This window comes from Martes martes, assembly GCF_963455335.1.
Source record: "Martes martes genome assembly, chromosome: 1".
Classification (NCBI taxonomy): Eukaryota; Metazoa; Chordata; class Mammalia; order Carnivora; family Mustelidae; genus Martes; species Martes martes.
The window spans coordinates 196,810,784-196,823,559 of record NC_137888.1 but is presented as its reverse complement, the minus strand read 5'-3'; the positions used below and the strand labels follow the sequence as shown (position 1 = coordinate 196,823,559).

Sequence of the window (12,776 nt, the reverse complement as noted above, 5' to 3'; positions counted from 1 at the left end):
CAATAACAAATGCAAGGGCCCCAGTGATGAGGCAGTGGCAGAGGCAGCAGCCCCAAGGGCTTTAGGTCCTATGAGGACGACAGTGGAGCATTTTACCCTGAAGGAGAATCTGAAGGAAAGACTCCTACTTGCTCAACTCAGAATCATGTCAGCCATTACAGTGAGGGCTAGCCCAGCAGCAGGCTTCCTTTGTGACTGGCTGACTAGAGAGTAAAGTTCTAACCAAATGTATTTTACTCACACAATTTCTTTTGAATTAGCTTTTTTTTAAGAAAAAAGGAAAAAAATTGGCAAAGGCCTCTTCTGGATTCAAAATACTTTTCTTTCCAGGGAATCCTTGCTTTTTGTCCCTAGACCGGGAAAAGAGTATCTAAGGTGTCTAAGTTCCAAATTTTATTTAAGTCACTGGAGTGAGAGGCCTTCCTAATCAGGGGAGGCAGGGTGGCTTCTTGGTGCCATAGATGAGATCCTGCCTTCCCTAGGATTTATTTCTTACAAGGAAAAAATCAGGAAGCATCATCCTTACCTATGGCAGGAGCTGAATTTCCCATCCTTCCTCTGAGGTCAGCTCAGGTTTACTAAGTCTCTGCTTCCCTCTAGGTGGAGGCCGAGCTGATTGACAAGCTGGACAGCATGGTGTCAGAAGGGAAAGGCGACGAGAGCTACAGGGAGCTCTTCGGCCTGCTGTAAGCTGTTTTTGCCCCTGGCACCCCATGCTGGGGGAGGGGGTGAAGTGGTCTGATGAAGGGTAGGGGTGCAACCCACGCTGGTGGGCAGGCTTCAGAGGGTGGGTATCAGGAGAGAACTGGATCATTCCTAGTCAACAAGAAGATGGCCTTATGGCAGTAAGTTCGCTCAGGGATTGCCATAGTTGACTAAAGAAGTAGAGACAGGTGATAACTCTGAGCTCTTAGATTTGCTGGTAGGAAAAGGGAAATCATGTGTCTTCGTAGCATGCACTGTATCCTGGGCAAACAACCCATGGGGATTCAGTGAGGGCTCAGTGTTGGCATTTCTAAGAGGAAAAAAGTTAATCCCTGGTTTGTAAGATGGTTCAGTCAGCTTGGGAAAAACACTACCGTGGGTATTGTGATTTTAACAAGCTGTACCCGCTCTCCAGGCCAGTTTCCCTATTTGTAAAACCGGGCGGTTGTGCTGAATGATGTTAGGGGTTCTCCCAGGTCCACCATTCATAGCTTCTGTCTTGAACTGACGGAGGCCAAGAGACCTTACAGGACTTGCCACAGGGCTAAGTCCAAAGGAGGGACTCAAGGATGCCATGGTCCTCCTAGATAAATAGTGATGGTGGACACTTTACTTTCCTAAAAAACAAAATCTTAAGACTCTTACAGGTAGAGAGTCCCTTTCCATCTTACTCATTATTTCCAGCTTTAATACTTTTCTTTGTTTAAGTGCCATTTTGAAGATAAGCCTGTAACATATTTTTCCAGTAATAATACTGTACATTTACTTAGAACTTTACAGTATACAAGATGTATACTGTATACATGCCTATGAAGTGGGCAGGGCAGAAGTTATCTTGATGAATAGAGGTGATAAAACTGAGCTCAGGGAAGTGTTAGCCTGCCCTCAGTTGAATGAACAGTGAGAAGCAGGTCTGTGGGGGGAAGCCCCAGATCTTCCTGTTTCAAGAGAGGGTGATCTTTCGGCTATAAATCCTGCCCACTTTGTTCCTTGATGAGTCATATATAAAATACGAATTTATTTGAAATGTAAATAATTATTATCTGTGAAAATGAATCCATACTTTAGTATTGTTCTTTTAGCTGAAGTTGTTTCTAATTGTGGAAATAATACAGAGAAATCTCTTCCGAAGTCACTAACAGATGATTTTACTGCAAAGGAAAAAGCACACAAATAACTTGCAGTTACTAATTACCTGACCAAATAGGGTTTCATAAACTCTTCTAAATCATGTCTGAGGGCTGAAAGCTGCAGAGGACCATGGAACAGCATTTCCCAATTTGTGTTTTGGGGAAGATGCTGGGGAATAAAATAAGTGGATCATGGGCTAATCAGTTTAGAAAAGATTCAATCAAAATTGAACGGACCTCTGTACTGTAGGACTTCTCAAAGCCTACAATACAAAGAAAGTTGTGAAATCTCTCCAACAGGAGTGTGACCAGCATTTCACGGGCTTGTTTGCTCACAGAATACCTTTCTCAGCCCTCCAGGACAGCAGAGCTCTATAGAATAGTGTGGGAAATCCTGACACAGTGGCTTCATCCACACAGCTCAGAGCCCAGAGCAATGGTGCTGCCCTCACTCTCTAGTAACATGGGTCACATGGGAAACCTCACTTTCCCAGGAGTCTCAGCTCAGGCCACGCACTGTGTAGGGAAGACCATCACCATCATGGAAGCATGAACAGCAGCCAGGCTGGGTCTCTAGCTGGGCCTGCCATTCCAGTTGACTTTCACTACTTTCAGGGAATGAGGGACAGTGTGGAAAGGAATCAGGGGTGAGACCTGGACCTGGGCTTATTACTGAAGCAAGCAGAGTGTCCAGGTCATCATCCCCTAGGAGAGATCTGTGAGAAGGCAGAGAAGCCAGAGGCTGCCCCGAGGTACCAGGAGCAGGGGCCGGCAAATGAGAAAAGGACCTGGGCATTTAGCTCTTGGCTTTGCTACGTTTCACATGGAAGCATCCCTTGACAGTGGAGATGACCAGGTCTAGCTCCTGGACTCACTTACTGCCCTTCATACTGGACTGTCCAGACTAGCCGGAACATTTTTCTTGGTTTACATAGAAAGGTTAGTCTGTATGTTCTCTGAGGATGCCTCTCGAGCAGTGATAGAGGTAGACGGCCAACTGCAAGGCCATCCTCAGAGGGCTCTCACTCAGCTGCTGTTTCAGAACAAACCTCACAGCATACACCTAAAGGGCTGGGGCTTCAAAACCCCTTCCTCAGTTCATTGACACCCTTAGGAACTTACACAGGAAAATGGAAAATATGCTCATCTGTTCCTGCCAGTTCAGTAATCACCTTGTCTTTGCTTTCTGCTGCATGGAGTAGAACCCAGCTGTTTGGGCCCTACCCCAGGTAAGACTGCAGTGTGGTAAGTCTGCCGTCTCCAGATCCATCGCAGGCCCCACGGGCTCTGGGACCTCACTCTGGTGCCCAGGAAAAGCTCATGAATTGTACATTGTGTTTGTTTCCCCTACCTCCTACCAATAGCCTGCTGGAGAAGGTTGAACAGGAAACCTGGCGTGAAACCGGCATTTCCTTTGTGACCTCAGTCACCCGCCTCATGGAACGCCTTCTTGACTACAGGTATCTTCTCAGACACTGACCTACCTGACCTCTTCTCTGATCAGGATGCTCTCCTCAGCAAGGACATCCCCGACTGTAAAATTAAGACCATGTGGCCTTCAGGGGGAGGACTGCTCTGGTTTGGGGGTGCCATCACTAGTCATGAGGAATCTACTGATGGCCAAGGAGAGAAAGAGAAAGAGCCTTCTCTCAAGGGTGGGCCAGGGCTTCCTGGGATTCCCTAATATGTGCCCCCAGGGGATATTCCAGGGACATGCTGGCATCTGGCTTTCCATCCAGAAAAATCAAGGCTCAGAGAAATGGCCACAGCAGAACAATGCAGGAAACAGGGTCCTTTGTGCAGATGTTCCTGAGAGCAGATGGGCAGGGAGATGTCACCTGGTGCAAAAGTGGGACCTTATAGGACTTCCAGTTGGTTTTTCCAGACACTGGAGACCCTACTTTTCCATACCTCTATTCTTTGCCTAAAGTCTGCTTATTTCTGTCCCTTCGTCCTGGCCATGAATAGATTAGAGGAAGCAGATGTGAGCTCAGAGATCTTTATGCTGCGTTCAGTCTGAGAGTTCATGTAAAATTTGTTTTTACATGAAGTCTTGCCTTCTGTCATATCATGGCTTTTGAATTACTCCACAAGTGGCAGTGAAGCCCCTGTTACAGGCTTATTCTCTCAGCAGAGTTCATGTGGTGGCTAGAGGAAGGTGATAGGGAATGAGGAAGAATGACAGAGTAAACCCATCGCCAAGCAATAGTTATCTCCTCTGTGCTACAAGATGTGCAAACACGAAGGGAGAGTACTTGCAACCAATGTATCAGGAAATTAGGGAGTTTAGGCCACCTCCAGCTGCTGCTGAATAGTGTGTATTGCTATGCCAAGACTTCTGCTTTGCAGGTGTCCATCCTGTGCACTAGCTGGGCTTGGAAATGGAATTCCTGAGAAATGGGCTCATGTCTTAAGCATCCCCTTTTCCTGTAGCACAACTGTGCCTTATGAGGTCACAGTGGCCTTTTGGGGACCTCTTTTAGAATAGTGAACCCCCTTGCTCATGCCACATCCCCAGCCTTTTCTGTACCTGCCATCAGACAGGGAAGGGTGGACAAAATTCTGTAACCTCCCCCTCACTGAAACATTTACTAAAGGTCATCTCTATTCCGCGGCCTGCTAGAAAGAGCCAAAATTAATTTCCTAGCCTAGTTCTAGCTGCCTGTTTGATTTTTGTACCTACCTTGTACAAACAATTCAAACTCATGGCCAAAACCAATTTCATTCTCTTCCATTTTTCATCTCAAGAATGGTTCCTAAAAAACAAAGTTCATATTCTTTCATGTGGCGTCAAAGCCCCTTCATAAACTAGCCTTTGCCCACTTATTCAGCCCTGTCCCCTGACAGTCCCCACTAGCCATGTGCATACCCTAACCTCCTAGTGTTGTTCTTTGTTAACACAAAAGGAAACACCACAATCCTTATGATGGCTCTTATCTGTTAAAAATATACCACATGCTCTGGGCTTTACAAACACTGTCTCTAGTCCCATATGCAGCCCTGAAAGATTTATCCTTGTTTTCATCAGTGAAGAAACACCATTGGTAGGAAATGCCATTACTAGGATCTGAACCCACATCTGACTCAAGAGCCATGCCTTCTCCCCTCACCCATGTTGTCCCCACTCACGTCTTTCCCTTCTTTCTTCTCTATGTGCTGTCTTCTCCCAAGAGTGCCCTTCCTACCAAGTCCCATCAAGGAGGATTTCCCAGATAGGAGCTCACCTGGATCTTTGCACATACTTCTTCCAAAGCATCCAAAGCCCCTTGGATGATGATCATTTGTCACCTTTCTGACTCATTCAGTTGAAGAGGGTAACTCCCTGAGGACAGGGACCTTGTCCTTATCTCCCCGGTTCCCTGCATGGAGTTTTGATGGTCCAGGCAGGTGTATAGTACATACTGATTGACTGGAAGACCACGGAGGAACCAAGAAAGTCTCTTCAATTCCAGTGCAGTTTAGTTCATCAAGGACCTACTAAGAAAATAGTTGTTGACAGTTAAATATGTACACATTGATTACACAATTAATTAATAGTTTATACTCCAGAATGACTGACCCTGGAGTGTGAGACTCCATTTTAGCATGAACCTCCTCTGGGCACCTCTTCTGTGTTTGCACTAATGTCTCCATCTTCTGTGAGAACAGTACTCTGTGTCAGATACAGAGGTGCTCACTGGTGGCTTTGGTATTTCCCAGGCAAGGAAGCAGAGCCCCTGGGGTTGCGGGTGGGGGGAGTAGTTCTTAGTGCCCTGGAACATGCAGGGACAGAGCTAGAGTTGCCAAGCCCTTGCGGATTTAATTGGAGCGCTCTATCTAGAAGAGGAACTGGAAGTTATGGAGCCTTCCAGTCCCCCCCACCCCGCCCCACCTCGGGGCTGCCTGGGCCATGGTCTTGCTCAGCACGAGCACCATGCTCCACCCACGTGTTCCAGAAGCCTGTTTAGGAGAGTCTTCCCTATTCCTCCTCCAGAGAAAGTGCTGGAGAGCAACGACCGCACCCAAGTCAGAGGCTTTAAAACGTGTCCTCTCTGTGGAGTAGCCACAAGGAAGTGATACAAAACCACAGAGAAGAGAAGAGTCGGTTGTTAGCAGTGCATGGGAGAGGCAGTCATAGTGCACAAAGGTGGGTGGGGAATGCCCCTGCTATCAACCGGTTGAAGCCAATGCTTTTTGTTTAATTGACTTGACAGTAAGGTTCTAGTTAAGGCCAAACAGAAGGTGATGCCTGGTAAGTGTTTCAGATGCTTTCTAGAAAAAAAACAACCATTTAATGCCAAAGTAGCTAGTTGAGATGTCACTGCCCTCTCTGGGGCCAACTTATTGGAGAGACAGATGCCTCGTGCCACTTTTTGTGTTGCTTGTAACAATTTGGCCATCTGACCCTCCTCTTGAAAAGTCACAGCAGTTTCCTGTCCCTGGTAGCTCCAAAAGACAGGCTCTGCAGTGGCCTGTGCAGGAACCCCTTGTCCAGCTACAAATGAACCAAATGCCCATGCCTGAGAGGGAACCCAAAAAGGAGGACCTTGGTTTCAAATCCCACATTGTTGCCTGCTCTGATAGTAGCCCTCTACAGAAGGAAGGACATTTGACTTTGTGGAATACCATGATTGCTGTGTAGATCGTTCAGTATTCCTTTCTTTCAAAGAAGTCATCCCTCTGGGAGCTGGATTGCAGCTGGGAAGGTGGGGATAACTGAGTTTGTCCAACGATCACCCAGAAGTTCAGGGACTTGGACTAGGGCTCCTGACTCCCAGCTATGAGGTTTCTCCCTAGGCCGCATGCCTGTCAGTGGAGCAAAGCCAAGACGCTCTCTCCCCCCAATCTTAGTGCTCCACAAACCCACCTATGCCCAGCTGCCTGAGGAGCTGCATCTACACACCAGAGCAGCATGGGGTGCCACGGAACGGGGCGCAACAGACAGATGGGACTCTGACTGGCTGTGCGTACAGGAGGCTTCTTGCCGGATTCACCAATCTGGTTCTTCTTCTCCTCTGTCTCCTTGTGCCAAGCCTCTGCTCCTTCCAGAGGAGCTTGGTTTTGCCCTCTCCCTCTCCCCTCTCTCCCTAGGGAAGGAGCACCATCTTCAGTGTTCCCATTGTGTCTCACAGGCCAGCCCTGACCCCTCCTCCATCCAGCCCTGCCTGGCTCAGTCTAGCATGAACGTAGCCAAGCCCTGGCTGAAGCTACCCTCACACCAGAAAGAAACTTCAAACATGCATTTCTTTTTAGTGTGCAGGAAGGACAGCATAGGGAGAAAAGCCAGTGAGGCGGCTACCATGATGACCACGCCATGGTTGCTATAGCCACAGGGTCCTGAGGCTAGGCCCCCGGAGCGCAGCATCTTGGCTTCTGTTGAACACTGTCCTACAAAGGGAGCTTTCCCTGTCAGGAAAGCTCTGTGCCTCTCCTTCTGAGGACTTGGGGATTTAACATTCTACTTTACCGATACCCTCTTCTGTGCTGAGGATACTGGTTGGTGCTGCTTTATGCCCTAATGTACTATCTGGTCTCTACACTCTGCCACCAGAATGAGAGGTTCAGCTGAACAAAGACCTCTGAACCCTGAAAGTGGGTCCAAAGCTCAAGGGGAGTTCCCTGTACAGTCCCCATCTGTGGAAGCCTTTTCTGTTGGAGAGCATCCTAATTTCGTGTCTAGTCATGCTAATGCCTCCATGACCCTGGAGTCCTATGCATTGTGCCAGAGGCAGCACTTCGTGTCATGGGACATTTATTTGTCTTCTCCCATCCAGGGACTGCATGAAAGGAGAGGAAACAGAGAATAAGAAGATTGGCTGTACTGTTAACCTGATGGTGAGAGGACATGGGCCCTTCCTCCTATCTGCCCAGTGGAATCTGTCCTACAGTGTGATGGGCTTGGCCCTTCTATAGTGGCTGTAAGCCTAAGGGTTTGAGTCAGGATATCAGCTCTGTCACTGGTATCTTGGAGGTCTGCAACTCCTCAGTCACATTCCCACTTGGGAAAGGAATGACATGAGCTTCTCTTTCAACAGAACTCCACACTGGCCTCTTGGCAAGGTCCAGTCAACCCTGACATACCCTACATCCCACTCTGCCTTGGCCCTCGTCCCCTTTCTCACCACCTACGACTCCCCCAGGTCTGCCACTGGCTGTACCACACCTGGGGAGCAGGTGTGCCTTGTAGCTGATTCTTTCTCTTTCTGGTGCCGGGGGCCTCCACGGCCTGCCCTCCTTCTCCCACCCAATGCACCCAGGGCTTTGTCCAGCCACCTGGAGCTCAGGTATGGCTGCTACAGGGGGAAGCCTTTCTCATCTTGATGTGTATTTCCTTCTCTCTTACAGAATTTTTACAAATCTGAGATCAACAAAGAAGAGATGTATATCCGCTACATCCACAAGCTTTGTGACATGCACTTGCAGGCTGAAAACTACACGGGTGCGTGGCAGGGGGGCCAGCCGTGCCTTCCCCTGAGGACAGACAGGACAGGAATGCACAGCAGGCAGGAGAAGGCTCTGAACTGGTGCCTGCCCGATCTTAGCACAGTGGTGGGGCCTGGGCTGCACCCTCACCTGGCTCCTTTCCCTCAGCAACTTTGTAACATGTGGTGGAGAGAAAGCAGGCAGAAATTCCTCCCTGCCAACACGCCTGTCCTCTGCTGTGTGAGGCCGCTCTGTTCTCTCTCTGCCTCCAGTCCACCAACTCTGCGGCCTCAAGGGTAACCTCCAAGTTCTGACGTGCTAGGTTCAGGCATCCTGAGCTCAGTGTCACTCTCCATGAGCACAGCCTTCCTGAAGACCTCCACGGCCAAAGCTAAGTGAGGCCACAACACAGAAATAGCCACCTAACCCTGGGCCTTCCAGAGCTCACTGGCAGAACTGCCTTGCACCCTAGGCTCTCCCTTCTGCAGCTGCACAGAGCAGCCCCACTTCGAGCTCCCAATGGAGAGCATGCCGAGTGCGGAGAGTGGCTTCCTGACAGGCCAGATGGGGGTGCTTTCAGTGTGTGTACAATTTAATCCAAACTAAGGCCCGTGCTTTTTTCTTTTCTTTCTTTCTTTCTTTTTTCTTTTTCTTTTTCTTTTTTTTTTTTTTTGTGGAAGATGGGCACAGGAGGAAAGAGAAAGAGAATCTTAAGCAGACTCCCCACTGAGCACAGGGCCCAAAACAGGGCTCAATCTCACGACCCTGAGATCATTACCTGAGCCAAAATCAAGGGTTAGATGCTTAACTGAGCCACCCGGGCGCCCAAAGGCCTTTTCTAATGGAACAAATTGAATAGCACGTCAACCTGCCTGTCACACTGTTTACTGAGCACTATGCTGAATCAGGAGAGCGTATGCATGCACAGGGCTCCTGCCTGATCACCGTGTGCCATTGTTCCCCCCAGATAGCCACCTTCCTCACTGTGGTGACCAGCCACCACACCCTACCTCTCGAGCGGCAGGACTTGAATTTGTGTGACAAACCAGGAAATTCAAGCTATCCTTGTCCATAAACATGACTAGAATTAGCTGGATCTGTAGAAACTCAGAATCCTCCCTCCTCATCTCAAGATGTAAGAGATTGTTTGCTATAGATGCCACCTTTCCTGACCACACAGGTTGGCAGGAATTAAAATCTGAAATGACTGGGCTGAACCTGCCATTCTCAGTGTCTGCTTCCACCCATGATTCCAGCAACCCTCTGAGAAAGGGGTGAAGTCATAGACTTTGATAAATTTCATGTCCTATAGAGGCTTTTACTAACTCCTTGAGGACTGGGCCATGACGAAGAGGCCAGGTCAGGGATCTGGACAGAGAGAGGGTGCTAAGCTGTGTCTCTGGTGGCCTCAGGAGTAACATCTAAAAGGATATAGTCAGAAAGAAGAAGATTTCTCCTGGTTTCCTAAGTTTCAGAGGGAGGCCTCTAGTGCATCAGGGTCTTGTCCCCAGAAAGAAAGGACTCCTCATCCTGATCCAGTAAGGAGGCTTGTGCATCCCTGGACAGGAAGGTCCAGTGGCCAGAGCACAGGCAGAGAGGCAATGACGAGGAGCCCGGAGAGTGGCTGCAGGCAGGCATATCTGGCTAAAACTGGAAGTGGGTTCTGGACTAGTTTGAGATGAGATTCTTCACAGTCATGGGGAGCAGACTTGAGTAGGGCCTTGAAGGCCAGGCAGAAGCTAGAACTACCTACCTTGCCAGTAGGAAATGCCCACTGAAAATGAGCAAATAGAACAGGAATGAGTGGTGGTTGTAATTCAGTGTGACACATGCCTTAGAATTGAGGGAACCATAGTATTTCGGTGTTATTGTTTGTTTGTTTTTTTAAGATTTTATTTATTTATTTGACAGAGAAAGAGAGTGATCACAAGTAGATGGGGGGGGAGCAGGCTCCCCACTGAGCAGAGACCTTGACACGGGGCTCAATCTCAGGACCCCGAGATCATGACCTGAGCCAAAGGCAGAGGCTTAACCCAGTGAGCCACCCAGGCGCCCTGGTGGTGTTGTTTGACATAAGCTTCTCCAACAGTTGTACATATAGGGTAAGGTGCCACTGGTCCTCGGGCCTGGGTCCAGCAAAGCTTTCGGCTCTATTCCATTTACCACCACTTACACTCCTCTCTGGTCCTTTTAGAAATAGTAGAGATGAGGGCCATGCTAAGGTCAGAAAATGGTTCTGGAGCCACTGGGGCTAGCTTGGAGGGGGTGCTGAGAGAAACCTGGGTCAGTGCCCACCCACAAGAGCCAGTCTGAGAAGGATGGAGAGGATGCTGTAGTCAGTTGACCGAAAAGGAACCCAAGAACTGTCTGACATGTCAGCATCTCCCAAAACAAGGCAGCCTGTACACAAACTCAGGTAACCAGGCCGTGCTGGAGCCCAGCGTAAGTGAACAACTGTGGGAGGAAGGTGCCTGCCAGGATCTTAGGCCCCTTAATGCTATGGGCAGCCCCTCTATGTCACCTTTGGTATCCAGTGTCCCGGACCTGGGCTGCACATGGCTTGCCCTCGCGTGGTACTTAGCCTCATCCCCTGGCACCAGGCTACTCCCAAGCCCCTGAGGAGAAGCCCCTGGACCTCCATGTTGCCTGTCCCCACAGAGGCTGCATTCACTCTGCTCCTCTACTGTGAGCTGCTGCAGTGGGAGGAACGGCCGCTGCGGGAATTTCTGCACTACCCGTCGCAGACCGAGTGGCAGCGGAAAGAGGGACTGTGCCGCAAGATCATCCACTACTTCAACAAAGGCAAGGTAGGGTCATTAGCCAAGGCTTTCAGCTCTTCGGCTTCCACCACGATGCTTCCACTGTCTCAACTCTGATGGGCCGGGCAGAGGCTACAGAGGGCATGGGGGGCAGTAAGCTCATGGACACCCCCGTGTGGGTGTTACCTTTGGAGGCAGCATGAATTTTTTCTGGGAAAAAAAATATATATATATATAACAGTTTAATTCTGTGGCTTGGAAGCCAATTCCAGGTTGAAGGTGTGAGAGACAACCCCACCTAGCAGCTTGGCACATGCTGACGCTCCTACCGCAGGGGCTTCTGGGCCCCCACTGACATGTATTAGATTTACTTCAAGAACTGATGTTGTTTTCCTATTCTGCTGTAGAAAATATGAGTTGTAACAATGAGTGGATTTTAACCTTGGTCAAAGGAGGCCTGTCCTGCTTCTCAGTGGTGGCACATCTTATCTTGGATTTCTGTCCCTCCCAGCACAGACTGGACTGTCTCACTGGTGTTCTTCCCCATCAAACTCAAATCTGTGGGATTGGCAGGCACTGTCAGCATTGGTTTAAGCCTCCTGGGGACCCCTGCCATCCTACTCCCAACCCCAAGAGGGCTCCTCGTGGGGCCCTCTGACCGCCTACAGTAGGCTGTGGCCCACGTACTGCAAAGGCTGGTTGGGTGGCTTGTTGATGCTGTTTGCTCATTATTCAGCTTTGAGTATGCTTTAAAAAGCTGAATTTTTTTTTAATTTTTATTTATTTTTTTAATTTCTTTTCAGTGTTCCAGAATTCATTGTTTATGCACCACACCCAGTGCTCCGTGTAATACGTGCCCTCCATAACAGCCACCACCAGGCTCACCCAACCTCCCACCCCCTGCCCCTCCAAAACCCTCAGATTGTTTTTCAGAGTCCACAGTCTCTCATGGTTCATCTCCCCCTCCAATTTCCCCCAACTCCCTTCTCCTCTCCATCTCCCCATGTCCTCCATGTTATTCCTCATGCTCCACAAATAAGTGAAACCATATGATAATTGACTCTCTCTGCTTGACTTATTTCACTCAGCATAATCTCTTCCAGTCCCATCCATGTTGATACAAAAGTTGGGTATTCATCCTTTCTTTTTTTTTATTTTTTTTGATTTTGATTGAGAATGACTCATTACAAACAATATATATACATATATATACACACATATATATATACATATATATACATATATATAGTTTGTATATATATACACATATATATATTATTTGTAATGAGCCATTCTCAATAAATGTATTATATTATATTATATATATTATATTATATATATTATATATATAAAATAATATATATAAATATATCTTTTATATATATATATATACACATATATATATATATATAATCTCTGTAATGCAAAAGATCCCTTTTGTCCCTGTGTGGCTGGAGTGAACAAAACCAAATGTGGCTGGAGTGAACAAAACCAACTGTCCAGTGTGGTTTCGCTGGGCCCCCAGCATGTGGACTGGGGTCATGGGAGCCACGTGCTATGGGCACTGGTTCCTGAAGTCTGGATTCTCCAGCCTTGTTTCCATGAACGGATCCCAGGGAGCTCCGGTTACATGCCCAGGAATACCATGTGTGGCAGCTGTGGGGTTTGGGCCTCCTCAGGAAGGATCTGGCTAAAATTGTGGTGAGAATAGATGCATCAAGGAAAAAGCAATGAGGAAGTGAAGCTTCGGATGATGAGTGGGGCTGTCACTGGGAGCACC

The 12,776-nt window shown here is 48.3% G+C and overlaps 1 protein-coding gene across 1 annotated transcript in view; it reads left to right on the top strand.

The window, feature by feature from the left end:
* Positions 1-12,776, top strand: part of DOCK3 (dedicator of cytokinesis 3) — a gene marked incomplete at its 3' end in the record, with an annotated part of 615,312 nt that overhangs the window by 574,467 nt on the left and 28,069 nt on the right. Inside the window, exons 33-38 of the mRNA XM_080804908.1 lie at positions 601-686; positions 3,038-3,064; positions 3,200-3,295; positions 7,589-7,649; positions 8,160-8,253; positions 10,896-11,044. Coding sequence (XP_080661034.1) covers positions 601-686; positions 3,038-3,064; positions 3,200-3,295; positions 7,589-7,649; positions 8,160-8,253; positions 10,896-11,044 — 513 coding nt within the window. The remainder of the gene's footprint in view (positions 1-600; positions 687-3,037; positions 3,065-3,199; positions 3,296-7,588; positions 7,650-8,159; positions 8,254-10,895; positions 11,045-12,776) is intronic.